The 22,758-nt window shown below is 42.3% G+C and overlaps 1 protein-coding gene across 1 annotated transcript; it reads right to left on the bottom strand.

Annotated features, from left to right (window-relative positions):
* Positions 1–794: 794 nt before the first annotated feature.
* On the bottom strand, positions 795–22,083 carry DBX2 (developing brain homeobox 2; the record flags this gene model as incomplete). The annotated part of the gene is made up of 4 exons (XM_082308121.1): positions 21,732–22,083; positions 8,878–8,973; positions 4,037–4,224; positions 795–1,115 (listed from the first exon to the last, which is right to left on the bottom strand). Exons 1-4 carry the CDS (start codon positions 22,066–22,068, stop codon positions 795–797), a joined length of 942 nt encoding a protein of 313 aa, XP_082164247.1. The 5' UTR covers positions 22,069–22,083.
* Positions 22,084–22,758: the final 675 nt, after the last annotated feature.

The raw sequence follows: 22,758 nt of genomic DNA, 5'->3' as shown, positions 1-22,758 counted from the left end.
TACAGTTTTGAAATACAGAAGAGATTACAAGAGATTGCACTAACAGTCTGACAAAAGCCACTGAAATTCAGAGTTAAGAATGCCGGAAGGTTCATCCACAGGAGAAAAGACAGGAGTTAGTGAATTGCGTTTCCCAGTACGCATTCAAATCAAAGTGATTTAAACATGGAATATTTTATAGGGTTGGTTGGCTGTCTTTTACTATTGCATACTTTACTAGGCTTATGAACTGACCTGTGACCATGCTATTTAAAACTAACTGAATACTGATGTAGGTGAGGACAGATAGAGAAAACATACTAAAAATGCTTGTGTTTGTCTAATATGAACCTATTGTGTCATTTAATGAATTTCAAAAAGAACCCAAAGCAACTTACTATCTTGAGGGAAACAGGGTTATTCTTATCTTGTGCAGAAAAGAAATTAATGTCTGACTGCAAGGAGAGATAAAAGTGATTCTCTATCAGTGTGTTTTTAATGAATATCGTATACAATGCAGATGTATAAATCAGAGCACAACTTCAGCTTCATGCTCTTCACTTCATTTTACTTACCATCAGTTCCTACTTCACTTTTAAGGTCAGTACAAGACTGGAAAAGACACAAGAAAAGACTGAGTATTGAAGAATACTTCTTAAATCATTAGTTGTTTGTCATTTTAATGGTGTTAGACTTTAGCAAATTTATGAGACATAAACTAGTTAGCTTTACAATGTCCAAATATTGTTAGTCTTAGAAGACTGCTCGTTCGAAGCCTGTGCTCTCCACTCAATTTACAAACTGCCCCTATTTCCTTAGGCTGATGATGTAACTGCCTTATTTGCAGTGTCTTGATCAGGATACAAATACAGTGGGCTCTGTGATGAATTTGCTCTTGGAGGTGGTTGTGTACTAGTCAGTCTGTCAGAATTTCCTGGAGAATTCTCCCTCCACCTTGGACTTGCCTGCTCCTGAGACACTTCCCACGCAGATGGGCACGGGGAGGTAAAATTCATGGTGGATCGTGAGAGGTAGTTCTCCTGAAGACCTTCTTCTTGGAGGCACCTATTTGAAAGCACTTCTTTTTCTTTGGAGTTTCGCCATTTCATCCTTCGATTCTGAAACCAAATTTTCACCTGTTTGCAAGTTAATGAGAGTTTATTATCATTCTTTTCTTTAAACAACTTTGCTCTAAGAAGGGTTTTTTTAAATTTCCATCCCCTTAGTTTCATGTTCCTTCCTTATTCATTGTTATAGTAGATCCAGTGAAGCTGACTGATTGACATTACCTGAGGATTTTCCCATCACTATTTACTACAGCTGGGCCAAATACTCTCCTTGACTTTCACCACCTCAAACAAGTGATTATTTGGCTTAGACTGGAAAAAGGACAGCCCAGTGGCTAGGGATAAAGCAATTTCCTATAGTAACATCCTTCTAGACAGAAAAGGATTCTAAAAGTAAATTAGCATCGTCATTAACAAAACTAAGTGATATTACTGGCGATGTGAAGCCTTCTATTTAAAAGAGGCTCTCAGAACTGTGACTGTCCCATTCACAAGCATAGCTAAAACCAGCTTAGCCATATAGCTTCAAAATGCATGTTGTGACATATGACACAGTAGTGAGGATTTAAAGACATTTTGTCTGCCTGACTACTGTTTTGCAGGAGTTTACTAAAATCCATGTGTTTTTGAGATAAAATCAAAATCTTTGAGTTGCAAAGCTTGATCACGAGCGTTGAAAGGCATTTATGAAATGCTGGAAAAAGCTTGGGGAAATATACATCTAGGAATTGGTTTTACATAAAGAGAAGAAATGGGGGGGATCAATCAAATTATTCATATTGTGTTCTATTTTCCCTTAAATATTTGCTTTTAGTTTTAGTATTCAGATACTTGATAGGAAGACAAAGGGGCTATGCTTTCAAAGGACATCGAGGTGCTGGAGCGTGTCCAAAGAAGGACAACGAACCTGATGAAGGGCCTAGAGCACAAGTCTTACGAGGAGCAGCTGAGGGAACTGGGGTTGTTCATTCTGGAGGAAAGGAGGCTGAGGGGAGACCTTATTGCTCTCTACAACTACCTGAAAGGAGGTTGTAGCGAGGTGGGGGTCAGTCTCTTCTCCCAAGTAACAAGCGATAGGACAAGAGGAAACGGCCTCAAGCTGCGCCAGGGGAGGTTTAGATTGGATATTAGGAAAAACTTCTTCACTGAAAGGGTAGTCAGGGACTGGAATAGGCTGCCCCGGGAAGTGGTTGAGTCTCCATTCCTGGAGGTATTTAAAAGATGCATAGAAGTGGTGCTTAGGGATAGGGTTTAGTGGTCGACTTGGCAGTGCTACGTTAACGGTTGGACTTGATGGTCTTAAAGGTCTTTTCCACCTTAAACGATTCTATGATTCTACGAAAGGTTTGAGAATCATTGCCTAGATGGCAGGTTCTCCAGCATAACTCGTCATAAAATTGAAGAAGTAACCTTCACAGCAACAGCTCTTCCTTTCATGAAGGGGAAAAAAAAAAAAAAAAAAAAAAAAAAAAAAGACACAGGTATCATCTGGTTTATCATTATCATGAAATTATTTTCCTGCGGTGGTAGTTGTTATCTATGTATTGTTCCATTATTTTTTACTCCCCCAGGCTCTCTTGAATATCAAGAACACAGAAGAAAAACTCAAGGAAATAATTGTAATGTAAGGAATTTGACTACATAATGGGAATTTTTTAGGCAGCGCACTGGTGAGTGCAATTGCACATTTTCATTGAAGTAGTTTATCCTGCAGAGATTACAGCTCTGTTCATCACACTGAGACGCACCACACTGTGCTGCTTTTTTTGTTTATAGTTGCAGTGCTTGCGATGGAGTCAGAATCATTCAGGTTGCAAGGAACCACTACAGACCACAAAATCTAAACTCCCACGCAAAGTGGGGCCAACTGCGAAGGTGCATCAAATTGTTGAGGGTCTTGTCAAGTTCTGAAAATCTCCAAGATAAAGATGATGAGAGCTCCCATTGCCATTCCCAGGCTTTTCTGCCCCCAACAGCTTCTGCCATACATATCTTAAGCACTTTCACTCCTGCTGATGCAAAGAAATAAAACTGTACTGTCACTCTCTTACTCTCTTTCAGCTGTACTCTAGAGATCTGCCTCTACTCCAGCACCTTAAGAATCCTACCTGCCAGCAGCCACCACGTTCATTTTCTGCTGTTACATGCCCTCACAAACATTTTTTCCAGTTTCTTTCAGGTTTTGTGTTCTTCAAGCCAGGCACTTTTCCTTTGTTTTTATCTGCAGCTAGGTCAGGGCCTGAGATTCCCAATTGGGCTACTGCCATTCACCACCACCATTAACATACTTGTTCAGTTAGAACAGCTCACTGGAGGTATTAGACCCTCAGCTAAACTCTAAAGTCCTGCAGCAGGCCAACTCACACTCATGTGAAAAATCCTATGAAATGTGAATTGGTAAGTAAAGTGGGAGCATTTTAGAAGGTCAACGCACAAAGTTTTTCCTTCTAGAGTTTCTCTCAGCTCTGAGGATCTCCCTCCTTGTCCAGATAACTTTGTTTCTCTAGGGATGGTTGCCTGTCTCTTGGGGCAGAATGGTTTCATAGTGCTGTTGATTGCATTGTCACTAGCTGGTCACCTGCAAGTGCAAAGGGTGCTCAGAGGAATGCAGGAGGGCTCTATGCTCTGCTGTTTTCTGCCTGGATCACTGCCTGTCAGGCAGTGGGATGGAGCATAGTTCCCTACGCCAAAGCTCCTGAGGGGCCTCTGTCAGACACCAAAATGGGAGCTGGAAATGAAACGCAGCGGTCATGTTTCTACCAGTTTCTGTGAAAATGGAGCGATCAACTTTTGAATGTACACCTTCAGGAAATAAACCAGGTACCCGTTCAAGCATTCCTTGGTTAAAACTGCCATTGGTTTACTGAGGTCTTTGCTCAGTGAAGCAGCTCAGGGCTGCCCCTGTGCTGCTCAATCTTCCTCCTTCAAAGCCATTTTAAAGATTTTTCCTCAAAAAGACACAAATTCACGGATGTTCTGTCATTCCTTACCTGAGACTCCTTTAGACCCAGGTTAATGGCCAGTTTCTTCCTGTCTGTTTTACTGATATACTTCTGCTTCTGAAACATTTTCTCCAAAGCTTTCCTCTGGTCTTCGGAAAAGACAGCTCTTCTTAATATTCCTCTCCGGGCTTTGGAGTTAGACTCCTGGGTCAGAAGAGGGAGGACACTTTCCTCTCCTAGTGGAAATGGATGAGAGTTTCACATAATATCTAACACATATCAGAGAAATATTAAGTGCTGTTAATTATAATGCTAGCAGACTACTGTCCCACTTTTGATTTGTTGGTGTTATAAGTGTGTCGTAATGCTTCAGTCATGTTCATTAAGGACTAAATCCTTACTTGGATCTAGAGGTGTTGTCAGTGGTCAAAAGTCTCCCCTTGACATGGTAAAAAGTAAATCAGATGAGTTCATAGAGGAACATTAACACAGGGCCCATGCTACTGTAAAATTCAAATATAGTCAGGGAGAAACTTTTCCACTTTCCTTTGCACGTTATCATCACTGAGTAAACTGCAGTAAGTTTTCCTAGGAGTTTATTTTCTCCTTGTGTGAAATGTAGAACCAGATAAAAGTGGTCTGATTCAAAGAAACTAAATAGGCTTTCTTTAGTTTTGTTTACTAACGAAAGGCTTTCAGAGTGAACTATTTCTCAGAAGATCCCTGGCCATTCACTTACTCATTTGGAAACCGCAGCAATTTCTTTATTACAGGATTTGGGGAGTACTTGAACTTACTCCTTTCAGCCTGGTTTCTAAGCCTTTGACATCTCATAGCAAGTCCTGGGAGGGCAGTTTTCACTGAATCCAATCACATCCCCTTGATCCTTGCCTAGAGGGAACCTTACAGCCTCAAATTTGGGGGGAAATTCTGCAGTGCAGAAGTAGAAGTGTTTGCATTGTCCCTTCATGGGCCTCACAAAGAGCACAGAAAACCCAAATCTGTCACCTTCCTCACACCCAATAAAGCCTAAAGCCATAGTGCTTTCCCATGCTCCCTCTTCCCTAGAAGAATGCGGTGTATGGGGAGCAGTCCCTGGTGAGGCTCGGTACGCCTCCAGCACTCCCGGCTTCCCCAACTCCTTGCCCAGGGAGCAGTACCAGAGGCCAGTTGAATAGGGCCTGTCACCAAGCACTGGATGTGCTGCTTGCACAGGGCAGTTGCAAGCAGGCCAGGGAAGAGCTGCCCTTTGATTCAGAAACCTGTGCCGTGGCTATATAGCCACTGACACCTACCATCTTTCTGTGAGAGGGCAGCCACGAAGATAGCGTTAGTGTGTACCACGTGCAAGTTAGACTCTACAGGTGCGAGCTGTCCTCCTGTTGTCCACCTTTCCATCTACATGGGCCAAGACTGCCGTCCCAGTTTATAGTTACAACAGCTGCAAAGGTGTGCTGCTGTTTGATTTCTGTCAAGGATCATTTTCATATCAAAGCCAATGGCAAAATTCCCATGTAAAGCAGATTTTCTAAAAGATTGCATATTCTTTCATGAAAAAGTCTATGTATTCTAGTCAGCTGTAGCCGGGGGGGGCGAGGGGGGTGTAAATACATTTGTTCAATAGATATAATGGTCTTGAAAATACTAATCAAATCCAGATGCAGCTGTCACAAACTGTTTCTTGGGGCTATACCACATTTCAACTTCTGTGTATTTTACATATATACACATGGGTATGTGTATCTTCAAACACCCACAGAGAAACAAACAAACATATACAGAGGATAGTGTAGAAGTGTGTGTATGTAATGAGAAACTAAAGTGTATATGTGTATGTCTTGCAAAGTTGACTAAATACTTTTGTGGTGCGTGTGTGACTGGTTTGATATTACATACATTACCCCTGTATCCTGCCTCCAGCTCTGACCAGTAGAGGAAGAATATCAGAAGCTGAGCAAGTGTACAATGATCCTTCCCTAAAATACACTGCTGCTGTCAAACATTACTGATTTAGGGACCGTTGCATTCTGCTAGACGTGCCTTTCTTGAATTTTTCTGAACTTCAAGAACCCATCTTTATATTTGTCCCCCATAACAGCCTGTGGCAAAAAGTAATTATTATGATTTAAAATGTTACAGTATAAATAAGTCTAAATTTATACAGATGTATTTCATTTTCAAAATTATATCTGAGACCAGATAGAAAAATCATAGCCTACTGGCTACTATCCTGATATTTATGACACAGTGAGACACAGTCAGACTCCATCCAAACCAAAATAAACTATCTGCAGAACAAAAGTCAAAATGCCACAATGGAGGTTTTTGCAAAGGGCAAGCCAGGTTCATATTTCTCTGAGGAGTGCGTAGCCCCCTCACGACCCTCACCCCGAGCTCCCATCCTGCCCATGAAGCTGGGGGCAAACACTGGCCCTTCTTCCTCAAGCATGTTTTCTCTCCTTCTTGCTCGAATTTGGTGAATTTAGGTACCTTTTTCCAGGTAGCCTCCTAGCAGTTTCTGATGAATGATCAGCTATTCTCAAGTTTACTGGAAGGTATAGTCTGACATCAGAAGAGCTGGTATCTTCTCTCATCCCCACCATGGGACGAGACACCAGCGAGGGAAGAGGCGTAACAGGGCTGGTCTTTGCCTCCTGGCCTCCATTCCACAATGGAGTTGTCAGCCAAGGACAGAGGACGCCAGATTACGTGACCCCTTAAAATTTGTCTTGCCTGACTGGTTGTTAACAGTCAATCAGCAAAGAAACAACCTCCTGCCGGAGCCCCCAGGCGCCAGTTAATTCCCGTACAGGCAGTATGTAGAGTACAGCTTAACACCTGTATTAGACTAACTTAATAGTGAAGAATCTACACACTCTAAGGCACAACATGTGACTGATTTTAAAAGATTAACTAAACAAAATTTAATGATGAGCAGAACGCTCACAAGCATTAGCAAACAGCCACTGGGTCAAAAAATTTGAAACTCGTGTTTGGGATAATGAATACTCACCCCCAATTGACTAGCCTAGAGATTTTTTTTAAGAATACCCCATATTGCAAAGTGCATTCCAACTGTTCACACAAAACCTAAATTTCGGTTTGTGGATTAAAAGAATTTTCAGTACTTCAGGATAGGCACTCGTTCATACATTACAACAATTCTACCAAAATGAAATGAGTCAGTTTGCAGCCTGTCGCTCTGAATGTGCATGAAAAGGTTTAGTGTTCCGCTGACATAAATGTGAATCTGTTACCAACTATTTCCTATGTTGCTGGTTTGATTTTTGTTTTGCCTTTTTTTTTTTTTTTTAAAGTCTTTCCTTTGTATCCTAATATATAGTGATAAATGTCCTCTTAATCTGTGGAACAATCTTCGTTTGCCTTCATGGCAGAGACCACCTTGAAGGAGCAAGTAAAAGCTTTAGTCATGGTTTCCATTTTTTCATTTGAATTCAATACATTCTAGTTAAATGGACAATTAATAGGTCACTTCCAAAATAGTAGTGTATCAGTCCTGGTTAATAAACAATCCCCACAGTTGATAATGGGCCTATGTATTCAGCAAGTCCCTGTATACACTCAGCTCATCCACTAAATCCCTTTTCAGGTAGACAGGGTTATATGGGAAGATGAGCTAGAATGAGTCTATAAAAGTCAGTTTCATTCACTGCTTTATTTTTCAGTCAAGTGCTTTAAATGGTGTCCAGAAAATCTCTTGGAATGTGAGACAGGAGAAAAGACTGGCACATAGAGTATTGCTTTATGGCCATACAAAAGGGCAACTGACCCTTGCCCAGGCCCTTTCAATGTGAAATGGTTCCTAAAGTTCATCTGCACAGTGAAAAATTGTGGTGAGGTCGCGTGTGGATGAGTAAAGTGAAAGTGGTGATTGGTCATGGTGCTGTCAGCCATTGTGGGAGAGCCAGGGCCATGTAAAACGCTCTGTGGGAAAGTGTCAGCCCCCTAAAGAGGTGCTCAGAAACTTGCAGCTCATTAAACTGCCAGCATTTGCTGCCTCACTTGTCAAGAATCATTCAACTTAGCAACTGCCCTTCTGAAACATTCATAAAACGCATGCACGTAGTCAGGAAGGGATTGAATGCAACTGTGATAAAAAAGTATATGCTAGAGCACACAGACGCTCCAATTTTCATTTGGATTTGCAAGGCGATTTGTGCTTTTTCTCCATTTTGAAGGACTAGGAGATGCCTCTTCCGTTTGCATTCCTGAGCCATAAATGCATAAAATTGTGAATATCCACTCTTACACTATGGCACGCAAACTTCACAATCAAGGTTAAATTTAGATTTGGTTAAATGGAGGCATGTGCTAGGTCTTAATCCTGAATGTAGGGTGTATATTGGCCAAAATTCTCTTCAACTTACTTCTTCATTTTTTTACATTATAAATAAAAAAGAAAAACAAATTAAACATGCATGCATTTGACTGCTACAAAAAGAATGACTGTTTTATTTAAATAATGCTAGGGCTTCATGAATCATAATTTATCCCTAGCAGACATTAAAATGCAGCATCCATTTTAAGATCTTTCAGCTCTTTTCTTTTCCTATTTGTAAATGTTTATTGAGACAGGTTTTTAGAAGAGTTACTGATTTTAAAGAGTCTTTTCTAGCAAACTGAAAACAAGGAGCTTTCCTAGGTTAGCTCTGTCTGGGGGTCTCAATGCCATTAGAAACCTCTCACAATTGCTCAGTGTACTTAAGTTTGATAAATCTTTGGAAACCCTCTGAATAGGATTGCTGTGATTTTACTAAGGAATTAGCTGCTGCCATTGCATCACCAATTAGTTTTCCAGAACACATTAAATCCTGCTGCTTTGGTTTACAGAATAACTCAAGCATTACTGATGAAGCATAAAAACTTACTTGGAAAAGCAGTGGGGGATGCAGGGTGCTGACAGGACCCACCGCAGCATGCTGAGTAGAATGGCGGGGCTCGGAGAAAAAAGTGTTTGGAAAGAGCTGCAAAGAAAGCATAGATCTAATTGATTATCCATTGAGCTTCGGTGATATTCATAACAACAGTCCTCCAAAAAGTCAGTGTGTAAAGTCCTGCCCCACAAGTTCTTTTTCCTTTTTTCAAGATGGTGATATTTTTAAGGCAAACAATGATAAACCAAGTAATTGCTCTTTAATTTAGCAAGGTTATTTTACATGTGTAGCTTCAATATAATATGCAAAACTCTCAATATATTTATCATAAGACTGAAACTTTGCAGATTTGAAATTTACTTCCCTAATTGCTATACTTATGGGTTTTTTCCTCAATATTGGGATTGAACACATTGTTTAAATAATATATTGTCAAAATAATGAGTATAATGCATCTGAAAAAGTTATTTTAAATAACTCTAGTAAGCGTGATATCCTAGAAAAACAGAATCTAAAAGTGAATCCTGTTTCCTCTGATTGTACTCCAATGCTGTTTTTAGTTATTATCAAACCAGTAAGGACTTCAAAAAATAAGAAACCTTTATAAATAAATTCTATAAAATGCAGTAAAACGATCCAGCTGAGCTCTACAGGCACAAACTACAGGGCCTGATTCTGCTAGCCTGACGGTAAACTCGTTCTTGCTGGGAAAGTGCTCTGAACTTAACTAAGGCACTTGGTGAAGAAGGTTCTGCTTAATACAAGAAAAAATTGCAAGATCATCCCACAGAATTAGGTAATATTTGGTAAAATTTCTGTAGAATTTTTTGAACCAATGAATCACAAGTTTCTGTTATGTCTAAAAAGTGTTTCCAAATCTTAGAAAGGTCTTAATTATCTAATAATCCCTTATTTTTTTTCCATAAAGCCCATGGGCTTTTCCATTAATCTTAATTACCTTTTAATTTCTGCTCATACTGGTCAACTATTAAACTTGGAATATTTTTTTCTTTTGAAAATAGATATATGCTTGCTTGAACTGTACACTTGTAAAATGCAGTCAGCATCAAAACATTTATGTCACTTTCCTGTTTTGGTTTAGGTAGAAAATACACAGCTCTATAGCCTGTACTGTAGTTTGTCCAAATCTGTAGAAATAACCTGGTTAATTAAAAAAAAAAAAAAGTAACTGCACACGTAGATTAAAAAAATTAAGAAATCAATAATCAGGAAGATAGATAAATAGATAAATGTATCTAAGCCATGTTATTAAAGGTTTTTCCACTGGAATTAAAAACAAAGATCATTCAAAATTAGGTTCCCAAGTACATTTTAGGGCATCATAATAAGTTTTCTGAACATCAAATCTGCTGATCTTCCAAAGCAACAAACTAGGCTGCAGAAGCCTAACTCTAAACATTTTAAAAATATTTACCTCTATTTCTTTCTGAATTCATACAAGCTTAGGTGAAAATTTCTTCAACTGCAATTACAAATTGATAAGCGTTTTATTACTACAGCTTTTCATCAACACTTTGCTGTTTCTAATGAAATATAAATATACTCCAAGAGGAGCTAATTGCCTATATTTGAGGTGTATGCTTGCAAACTATTTACAAAAAGGAATGATTTACATCAGGCATTAGTATTCTAAAGCTTCTCTTCCACACGAGACCATCAACTGTGGAATTGGGTCCTAAGGAGCTTAAAGGGGCTTCAGTGCAACTGGTGGGGTGTCTTAAGTTGGAAGGGCTTTGACTAACTGAAGAAGCACAGGAGATGGAGAAGGTAAAGACCTGCCAGATAATCTCAGCCATCCTCCTGGACATGAGAACTTGTTCTTGACAATATATTTTATCTGCTGCTCATGTTTTATCCGCTGCAGTTCCCAAACTCCCAGGTGATGAGCTTTTCCTCCCATCCTTGGGAGCCACATTCCTCATGCCATTAGCAAGTTTCCCATACAGTCAGGTAAAACTTTCCACTTCTAAAAATACAACTTAGTATACAGAAGGTGCCGCACTCAATTCCTTTGCTTCCTTTACACGTCTCAAATATTCCTTGGCTGCCATAATGCCCTATTCCCTTTAATCATTGCCCCAGCACCTTATTCATGCCATAGAATTTTTGTCAGACATGTTGGCCTGTCCTTGATATTCCCTGTTATAGTTTCTTAACTCTCTCCAGTTCCTTGCTCTTTTTTGATAATGTGGTGCTCATAATGATATGTGAAACAGCCAGGAGATATCTGGATAAATCAGAATCGAGTAAGCTATTGCTTCAGATAGATAGCATGCTCCTGCAAATAAAGATAGAGGAATACGAAAGGATAGATTTTCTCCATTCACTAAATCTCTCAACAAGCGAGCTGCACGCATAAAGGTCATGAGATGGATCAGGGTCAAAACATGAGTCATTTTGCTTAAGAAAACTCCAAACAAGCCACATATTTCCATAGATGTTGCTGGCAATGATTTAATGCACTAGCACAGCACCATGATGCAAACAGTAGAGATCTTGGCATTAATTCTGCTCAAGTCACTGGAAATCATGCTTCTGGCTTTCTTGGGCATTTTACTTAATTCCCTCAACCAACTGCTGTCTTTTCTGCCTGCATGGTGTATACCCCTTTAAGGCAGAACATTTGCTTAAGAAATAAGATGCAGGTGATATCTTCATACAAATCTGAACCAAGTGGTTCCCGAGACCATTTCTCAAGACTGATTTATTCTAGATCCTGTGGAATAACAAATGGCATTATGTCTCCTTAAGCCCATAGCCAACACATACGTCTAGTTTATAAACTTCTTTAATGTGCTCCAACTACACTGATGCACAAATGAATTCTATGTTAAGTATATCAAACCACATCCCCAGGTCACGCCTACTGAAGCCACTGCACTCAAACCAATGTGTAGCAGTTAGACAGAGTTACATCAGTAAAAAAATCTGGCATAATACAGGGATACTCAACTCTACCTTGGGAGCTCTTTGTAGAGAAAAATGTTAATGCTTCAACCTAACATATCCAAGTATATTTTTTGTCTTTGATAGAAACAACAGAAAATATTCATCACATTAAATGGCTTCCACTGTCTGCATGAAACTGCATTAACAGAATGAAAATGGCTCAGAGAAAAATGATGTATTTAACGTCTATGTATTTCAGAATTATACTGTGATTGTACCTGTAGGAATGACACAATACCTATCAGTGCTGAAGACAATATACAGAAAGCATTGCCTATGTTTTTATTTTCTGTTCATATGTATCATGGCCACTCCACCAATATGTGCTGGTCAAGCGATCTGAAGCAAACATTGTTTGCTATTCACATAAGGCTAAAAATTGCTGAAATGGAAGAATATTAGTTCTGTATTCATTGGCCAGAGTGAAGTACAGACTAACCAAAAGGCAGCTGTTGCTTTCAGCCATGTGGAGTACACATTAACCAGGGGCCAAATCCTAATAATTTGTATTCAAGATACATAATTCTTTTTCTGCTTTGCATTCCCATTTCATAAACATGGAGACTGTGTGGAACGAAGCATTTCACAGGAGTCAGATTTTACAGGTTTAGCTTTACAGATGCATGAAAATAAAATATCAGAGTATGGTCTACATGTCTTTTGGCACTCCAAAAATTGTACTATATGCTTTAAAAACAATTTATCAGGTCATAAATATAAAAGGATGAAATAGCTAAAATTAAATACTTTTTTTTTTCCCACAAAACATAAATTCTTTTGACACTGTTGCTGCATGCAAAATTTTAGTAATAATGCTCATTTACATTCAGCTTTATGAATAAAAAGCATTTTACAGACAATAAAATTATACTAAACATGCAAATGGACCTCAAGTTCATCTAGCGCTAAAACTCAAGAGATTAGTTCAGATACCTACATTTTAAAATATACTGCCAGCTCTGAAGAGATTCTAAATTCAAACGCCCTCCCATACTAAAAAGTCATGCTGACTGTGGGACCAGAAGTTTTCCTTCCAACTATCCACCATTTTGAGAGTAAGGTTACTAAGTACAATTCCATTCAAATGGATATGTAATTTTAAAAGGGCTTATTATTAAAGATACTGTTTGCTTTTCCTAATCCTAGTGTTGTGAAATGACTCAGGAAATAGTGTAGGCCGTTAGCCATCAGGAAAGAGGGAAGGGGTAAAGGAAAAATGGCTATTGAGGAGAAGTGAACCGACGGTCAACTTCTGGTATTACCCATACAAGCCTCCACATGCTGTTAGTTTGTTGGGGTTTTTTAAAGCTAACTGATAAAAATGTGGTATAAACCTGTCAAGAGAGCTGAAACACCTCCAAAGAATGATTCAGAAAGCTGCCTAGAGCCAGCTGACAACAAACTAAGCACAGGAACAGACAGACCTCAAGCTGCATGAACACTTTAATCTCCAAGTATTGCTAAGCCCACATGAACTGCTTTCCACAGTGATGCCCAGGCCCCAGCCCTGGCAGGCAAATTAAAAATGTTATCAGTAAAATGATCCCATTTCATCTGAGAACCTTGGATGGTTTGTGCCCATGAAGTGGGCACAAGTAAACTGCAATTTCCAACCTACATCCGTTCTTGGCAATGATTAAAGCAGGCTTTTGCAAAGCTGCAGGAAAGTTTCATGTCATGAATTGCTCCCTGCAAACAGTCCAGCAGTGGCTCTGCCAGGTTAGTGTTCCAGCTGAGCCACATGGCACCATTTCTGCTCCTGAACCACAAGCCCTGGGCCTCACAATGAATGATGGCTCTGTCCCCAGCAGTTGCTGTGTTTGAGTGCAATGTTCTAGCAGCAGTTGTGCACCCCCAAAGCCAGCTGAAGGGGAGCCCCTGGCCATGAGAAGGAAGCAACAGCCACTGCAATATACCACCAAAGGCAGTCACCACCACATGGACCTGGCAAAACTTACTGCAAGAGCCTTTGGTACAGCATCCCTCAGAGCTGGCTTTCCTGCACTCCCAAAGTCACTGTCTATTCGCTTCCCATTCATTCCTGTAAAACACAACCGCATGAACGCTCAAAGGAAGTCAAGCCAAAAGGGCAGACCAAAGCAGGATACACAGATCAGTTTTAAAATACTGGCAAACCTTCATAGAAAGGGTTTTGAAATTCTAAATATATATTTTTAAATCCTACACAAGAGGCGGATGCGAGAAGTGGGCTTGCATTTTTATGTTGGGTCTCAGCGGGGCTTTCAAAAATCAGAAAAGCAGTCACACCAAAAAGGGCTTGAAATGTGCTAACAGCATGATCATAATTTCCTTACATCTATAGCAATGCAGTGGCTGACAGAGTCACGCTGCGGATTAGCTGAGATCACGCGAATCACTGTCAATTTTCAGAGGCATCTCTCACATGCCTTATTAATTTGCTGTACATGTATTACTGGTTTTTCTCCGTCTGGGGAAACATGGGTGCCTCAGACTGCTGACAATGCATGGTCAGATTTCACCTCTGTGACAACCCAAAGCAACAACCAAACCCCACACCATTTGCCAAAGACTCCATGGGTCTCCTGGTGTCAGCAGTAAAGGTGGATTCCACCCTCTCCATGCGTTGTACACAGCCTTGCTATTGAGAAGAAAGATGGGGTTCTGCAAAGCTGTGGATTTACCAGCTTCGTCTCCGGCTTTGTCTTTCACCTGAAGGAGATGCCCACGCGCTAGCGTGCCCCAGCACTTTCTGCTTACCAGTTCTTGTCAAAAGGGGCATTACTGTCACTTCTCTGTTTACAAGCTCAGTGTGTTGTCTAAGCTCCTTGAATGGGACTCCTGTACCGTCAATGAGAAGAGATAAGTAGCTCTATATAATGATAATATAAATAATAATATAACCTTAAAATAGACATCTAAGAAGATAAATTGTGTCATCCTCTGGAGGCATCTGTCTTGACTATGGATTAGACAAGGTATTCAGACAACTAGATTAGACAAGACACCTATTTTTTATTAAACAGCTGAATTACTGTGACATTCCTCTTATCCTTCATAGGTAACAACAAAAGAAAACAATCCTCTGTACAGCCATAAAGACTCTGTAAAAAATTATAAAATTCAGCCATAAAGGCACTAAAGTTAATTTTCTTTGATTTTAAACGTATTACAATTTGTGCAGAAATAATTTCCTCAAGCAAGGCAAAATTAGGGTCATATGCTGGAAGAGGAGAAGTCACTGTTTTTTCATTGTTGCAGCCCTAATTAGAAATCTTACCATAGGCCAAAATGCACCAATTATTGCAGTGGCATGCACTGATTAGCTAAAATTTCCTGCCTGGATCAATCTCTACTTGTTGCAGTATTGCCAGCTCCAGCCAGACAAAAGTCTTAAGATCAGCTTAACATTGTTAGAATGAAAAAATAACAAACAGTAGATTCTTCTCTCTCTTTTTTTTTTTTTTTTAATAAACAAATGAGGTTTTTAGTCTTTTTACATTTGTACAAGGGAAGTCACAAGATTCCAGGGGCGGGGACTTCAGCAACACCAAATTGTCCAAGATTCATGCAGAAGAGGTAAAATCCTCAACATACATACCAAACACCTCAATGGAATTGTGTGGTATAACTTCAGAAAAAGGCAGCCTCTCAAAGGAAACTTTCATGAGCTTTTCAGGACAAAGCAAAGGCCACTTATCCTCCAACATGATGACTCACCTCAAAGAAACACAGCCCAAGTTACCAAAAATATTTAGATGCCTCACTTTATAAGGATCAGGGTCTACGTATCTGACATTTGAAACAGCCTCCTACTGCTTTATATACCGCACTTGTTTTCATTTTGAAAAAATTACCTACCCAATTCTGCTATGGGTCATGACTGACCACAAAAGTACCATTTAGAAAAATTAGAGTAAGAGCTATTACTGCTGCATTATACAAGAATGCGTAACATCTTTGGTAGGCAATGGAGGCAGAGAACTTGCCTTCCAAAGCTCAGAGGCATTTGTTAATGCAAAAAAATCACAGTACAATGAAACCTGAAATCTGCACTCAAGTAGAGAACCTGCCTGATGAGATTAATCCTTATCACATTCATGTGTCTTCCAAAAACATGAAGAATATACTACAAGATTTCAGAAGACCAGCTCATTCTGCAATACAAAATACATTTTACATAAGTTAGTGCATTAACTGAAGGCATGACTGATTCCACAGTTTCCCCTTGGTGAACTGCTTTTCTACAAACCCTCACCTCTGGTCTTCCTAGTGCAGCTTTGAGATCTTCTGGCAGTGCTTAAACCTTACTAAGGACCAAACTCGGCATCATCGTCCTTTCTCAGGGACGGCACAGCAAGAGTTGCCAGAGGGAAGAGCACTGTCCAGCCAATGCTCCTATGCCCTGCTGAGCCCGGACTGCCAGACTAGTGGCAGGGTTGGAGTGTAGCTGGCACTCGTCTGGCTCTGGCAACCTTACAATGAGAACAGAGATTTGTCCTTTAAAAGCCATTTTGCAGCCACTCTTTTAAGGTATGCTGGGCACCCCAAAATGATTCTATTAAATGGCTCACAAAGTTAACTGGAAGCAGGAAAAGATGCTGCACACCATCTGTGATTTCTGATACTTACAGGAACTTCTCTGTCTCCAAAGACAAACTTTTAAAACAATGAAGGTGTCTCAGTGCTCCTGGCAATCAGGGCATAAGAAAGACGAGAAATAGATCTCCCTACCCTAAAGAACTTTCTATCCCCAGAAAACACCAACAAAACGGGACAATCCTGAGACTTGTTAGTCAACTTGTTGCCTGAGCGAAGGTAGCACTTTCCAGAGGTTAGTGCAAGCCTAGAGGGAGCTGAGAGGAAACACTCAGCTCTTTCCTGCCTTTTATTTTACTGAAAGTTAGTGTTACATGTCGCTTGAGGACACACTCTGGCTGCTAGTTGATTTGAAATCAGTAATCGATAGGCATTTATTCACTAAGAGGGGGTCCAAAATTAAGGGAAAAATTAAGGGAAAAAATCATTAGTAATTCAAGTATCTCCTGGTTGTCATAAAGAAACACAAGAGATTCTACTAAAAATGGGCAATAAGGTATATTGGTTAAAATAAGAGTGTTACAGGATAGAATCGCTGCCATCACCTGAGGGGGGAAAAACTGACACTGGTCCAAAGAGTTAGCCTGCAGAGGTAGGCTTAGTTTTATTTCCCTGCAATGCTACTGGTTTTCTGTATGACCTTAGGCAAGTCACCTCACTTCTTTTTGTTCCAGCTCCTCCTCTACACAGTAGAAATCTCTCCTATCTCACTGGCACATTGTGATGATAAATGCATTAAAATGTAAAGTACTCAGATGTCACAGAAAGAAAACCTACATCGATATCACAGATGGATGTTTATTATTCTAAGTCAAATTTATGTTTATGATACACTTGTTCTAATTGCTTTCTTTTGTGTTGCAGGTACTGTACTTTATTCTGCTCTCTTGTATTCTGATGCTTTAGGCAAAAATCCCATAAGCTCAATTTTTCAGCAAGTTTTGCAATGGAAGTATCTCACTGTTACATTTATTTGTTTCATTGCACTCTTCAGTTTCCTTTCTCTGTCAACCTATCAAAATGCCAAGATTAAAGCAGAAAGCCAGATTCTTGCCACGTATGACTGTATTCATGGTCATACCACTAATGACCACATCCAGACTGTAAAGCACTTACTGTCATCCTCCTCCAGGGCAAACTACTTGAGAAGAGCAGAGATTTTCAGAAACTAATTTCAGGTAGCAGAGTAACTTCGCATTTCTCAAGGAGGTCACACTGACCTGGTGTCAGCCAATACTTCTGGAAACCAAGTCATGAGGAAAGATGTGGAGTGGACCTCTTTAAAGCACCTGTGCTACAACAGATTCCATCTCAGCATCCTCTGCATAGTTTTCCTATGTCAGAAAACACTGAGGAAAACTGGCAAGTGTTCTCATTTATCCAGAAGATAATGACAGAACTGGAACACAAGGAGAGGGACCAAATCCCAGATTAGCAAGCAGAAATTGAGGCCTTCCTCCACACGTAAGAGTCTATTAGTTTGCAGAGAACTTTTATCTGGAGCTTCCCTCATCCTTTAAGAGGCAGTGCAAGTATAAGCTGCATAGCTGTAAGATGTTTCACTGGAAAACACTGCTTTACAACAGCGCATTTTTTTAAGTTTTTAGCCAGGAAGAACACAGTCTGGGCATCCAGTGTTTAAAAAGCAGAACCAGATTCTGCAATGCTTTACCTAGTCAGGGCTACAAATACATGTTGTATGCAAAGTTCTCACAAAGCAGAAGACAGTATTACGCATTTATTTTATCAAGACAAAAGGTCTTAAAAGAGAAGAATCAGGCCCATAGCACACGGGTTAGGAGAAATTGAGTTCAGCTAGACAGAAACACAGGGCTCACCATGCCCGCTGGAGCCGGTGAGCCCAGTTCAGTGGTTTCATCACCAGCACTGGGGCTTCAGACCAAGATGCCAGAAAGCCTGCGGGAATCCCAAGCTGGTATAAACCGGCATACCACTGCAGAAGGCAAGTGAGTTTATCGTCTAGCAATAATGCTCCTTCTGCTTTTCCTTCTGAAGTTTTATGTAATACGCTGCTTGTTCATGCAGTTGTACTCTTAAGTCAAAATAAACAAAATTAATGCTAAAAACCTATGATTTAATTACATTTCATTTTTTAAAATCTGTGTAAGTTAATCTTTTACAGACAACAAATATATTTCTTTCAAACCTACTCATTAGATGATATATCTTATGGTGTGATACTTTGAAAGTACATTTTTAAGTTTTTCATTTATGATAATTTTGGAGGAGAACTCAAAATACGTATGCAGACAAGCACTTTAAATGGTCAAACTAAATCCTTTGAAACTTTTAGATTATGGGAATGGAAACTTGCTGATAAAACTGCTGCCGAGGAGTTACAAAGGGAAAAGCTACCATGACCAGATGTCACAGATCAGGAGTGCCATCTCACTCGGTCTCTTTTGCAGCCACAGAGTTTTTCAGTTTATTACAGAAAGGATACAGGATTTTCATTCTTTAGCACTTTTATGGAGTGTTAAAAGGTACCCTAAAATAGAGTGCTTTCTTCATGTCTTTCCTTGATAGGTGCTGTGGACACATGTTGGTTTTGGAACTGTAAAAAGGTTCAGCTTGTTCAGTTCAGTCCCCGGTGTGATTTTATATTCCTTCCTTTCTGAGAACTTTTGCTGACCTCACCAGGATTTAGGACTACATGAGCAATACAGATTACTGATTCCTAAAATCTGATATTTTTCAGTTCTCTCTTCTTTGGCATTTTTTTTTTAATTTGAAAAATCCTGGATTATGCCAAGCTAGTTTGCTAGAGCACTTTTAGTCCCCACATGATCTATAAACTACTTGCTAGTTCAGAAAGATTAAAAAAACATTTTGCTTTATCATGTTCAATAGCCTTATTAAAGACTTAGACCAAAATTTTCCAAAATGCCATGGGATTTGAGGGGTCCAAATAGGAAAGAGTTCATTCCTCCAAAAACTCACAATAATCAGTGAATACTCACAAAAATCAGTAAATTAAAAAACCCTACATAGTATGGATTCCTTAGCTAAAATACCTTCATTAGTCCCTGAAGGCTAAAATTCTTATTCTGACAAAACACTCTCTTGCCCTGTCACTGCGTAAACAAGAAACATAACACACAGCCTGACTACCCCAGCCTTAACTCACAAATGCAAGTGTCCAGTCCGAACAGTTCCCCCAGCGTACACTTACACTAGAGAGCAGAGACTCCTCAGAAACCAAAAAACCTGGCTCAGCAGGACAGTTCCAATCTAATTTACATTTATGCAAGTTCAGACACCTAAGAGCCCTTATCACTTTAAGACACATAAGTCAGATCAGAATCAACAGATCCCTGTTAGAATATATACATCTTTGTTGTACATTATCTACATTTGCAGGAGACTTTTTTCCTGAGTGCATAATGGATGAGGAAACCTACTATTTCTTGCTGCTCAAATGGAAGAGCCTGGTGCTTTTGCCCAAAGCTCCCTCTGAAATCCCTGGGAGCTGTGGGATCCGAAGAAACGTAGGATCGGACTCCCAATCACTAGGCAGACCTGCAACACTTTGCTAAGTTCACAAGTACCACTGTAGGCCAATCAAAGAAAGAACTAATCCTGGAAGCAAGCATTTGAAAAACTCGGCACTTAGGAACTTCTATAATACTTAGAAAAAGTTTACCTGTAGAGAGGAGTGCTGGGGCATCTGCTATCTCCTTCTATGCGTGCTCTGTACACATAAATGTAGCATTTCCTCTAGAGCTTTTTTTTTTGGGGGGGGGGAGAACATGCCCCTAATTCCAGAAATATGATACTTGTCCTTTTTCCTGGCCTGGCCTGTAGTTAGTTAAAATAAACATGTTTAAATAACTGATATGCTTAAGATAACACTTATGGCAGCTGAGGTCTGGAATATTCATAAATGTTAATGTACACTTCTTTGACTCTCTCCTGCCTACCTTTAAAATACATCATGCTAAAGGATCAAAAACTCTTGGATTTTGCAGAACAGTTTGTAGGATTTAACTGAAGTAAAATTATGCTTGAGAAGAAAACAACTGTTATTGGTTCTGGTTCTAAAACGAGCCTTTTGGCATCATACCTTAAAGCCTTACTTCAGTAAATAGGATTCTGTTTGTCTTATTTCATTTTAAGTACATTTAAAACTGCATGATCATATACAAAAAATCCGAAGACAGCACACAAGGCTGAAATAAATTGATATATTATAACGGAAAGGCAAAATACAATATACACGGTGAGTCTAATACCGGATTTTATGAATTAACTTCGAATTCAACTTCAAACAGTTCCATGACTGACAAAGTGCGCGTTCCTAAAAGTGCTTTAAAACGCTGTTCACGTCCAGACAGATTATATTTATATGAAAACCGGCACATTCAGGAAACAAAACCTGTTTTGTATAGCCGCGCGTCTCCAGCGCAGGGACGCAGCTCGCTGCGGGCCCGCTCCGCAGAGGCCGCAGCCTCGCCCGCGGAGGCCGGGGAACCGGTCAGGCCGGCACCAGCGACGCCAGTCTCTCACCGCCTCGGAAAGCGCCGGCTTTTACTGCAACACCGCACCGAGCGGCTAATTACACACCTTCGTTTTGGGTTTTGGTTTGTTTGTTTGTTTTGCCCCTGGTTTTGTCGAAACTTCCCGCAAATTGCCTGCTTTGCTTGAATTAATTTTCCTCTTGGTAGGAAGAGCCCGGCCCCTCGCCCCTTGGTGTCCCCCAGGGACGGGGCACCTGGGGAGGCGGCTGCTGCCTCCCGCCTCCCGCGCCGTCGCTACCGAGGGGGTCGGCACCGCGCGTCTTTCTCCCAAAACTCGGAATTTCAGACCTTCCCGGAGCGCCCGGCCGCGGTAACGCGCTTTTACCACCCCTTCAGGCTACGAAGAGCTACTAGACCTGGAAGAACTCCGATTAAGGGCCGTTAAAAGCACCCGTCACTGCCGGCACAGGGCTCTGCCGCACTCGCTACACCCACAGGTGCGCCGGCCCGCGCAGCTGAAAGCCGCCGCCCGGCTGCCCTCACGACCGGTCCCTCGCCCGCGCCTCGGGGTCCCGTCGCCAGCGGCAGGACCAGAGTCCCGCCGCCGGCAGCACCCCGCCGCGGGGAGGGCGCCCCGGCGGTACGGCACCCAGCGGGGCACGGCGTCCCGCCGCCGCCTCCGGGCTCCTCGGGGCGGAGGGGACGGGCCGCGGCTCCCCCCGCCGCCTTCCCCGCCGTGCGGAGGCGCGGGGCCGAGCTCTCGCAAAGCCCCTTCTGTCGCGTCTCCCCGGCGGCGGGACGCGGGAAGGGGCCGGCGCTCACCTGTGGCCGCCGGCGGGAAGACGCCGCCTCTCTCCGCCGCCGGAGCCCGCGCTGGCGGGCGGCCGCTGTCCGCCGCGGAGGGGTTAAGCACTTGAAAAGCCCATCTTGTCGGGTAGGGACCCCCTGAGGGGCTGATTTGTTCCGCCGCGGGGCACAGCTTGAGAGGGACGGGGCTGGCGGGGAGGGGACGGAGCTGGGCAGGGCTCGGCGGCGCCCCGGCCCGCAGCAAGTTCTCGATGAGGAAACTTTTGCCCAGGTTGCCGAAGCCCGGCGCCGCCGGCAGGTTGAGGAGAGCCGAGGAGCCCACCAGGTCCCAGTACAGGGCGCTGGGCAGCATAGCGAGGGCTCTTAACCCCCTTCGTCCTGCCCGGCCCGGCCCAGCCCAGCCCGGCCGCCGCGGCCCCTCACTGGGCTGGGACGGGGCGCCGGGCTATGGGGCCGGGCGGGCTTGCGGGACGCCTCCCCGAGGGCTGAGGGGAACCGGAGCGGAGAACTCGGCGGGGCTGTCCGTGGAGACGCAGCGCGCCTCTTCGCCGGGCTGGAAGGTGTGTCCAAACGCATTCATTATGTCAGCCGGGGGACGGGGAGTGATGGACGCGGCCAACAATGCCGCCTCGCCCGGCAGCCCCCCGGGGGAAGGGGGGTAGGGCGGGGAAGCTCAGCGGCCCCGGCCGCGTCCTGCCGCGGGGGTGGCTGCCCCGCGTTACCCGCCCGCCCCCCCGGGCCCGCCGCCATGTCGGGAGGCCGGGGGCGCCCCCTCAGGGGGCGCCCCCGGCCTCCCGACATGGCGGCGGGCCCGCGCCTCCCGCTGTGAGGCTGCACCTGTGTGGAGGGGAAGGGAAAGGCCTCCCTCCCGGCGGGGAGGTGGCTCCGGTGCTGGCCGCGGCGAGATCATGTCGACCTAATGATCCCATGAGGTAATGGGAAGATAGTCATTAGCTCACTCCCTCTGGGCATTTTTATCTGGCCCTTTTTGTTTTTTTTTTTTTTTCTCTCCTGTAGTTACCCCCGATACACACGCATGCTG

This window comes from Platalea leucorodia (assembly GCF_965183815.1).
Source record: "Platalea leucorodia genome assembly, chromosome: 4".
NCBI lineage: Eukaryota > Metazoa > Chordata > Aves > Pelecaniformes > Threskiornithidae > Platalea > Platalea leucorodia.
This window is presented reverse-complemented; position numbering and strand designations above follow the sequence as displayed.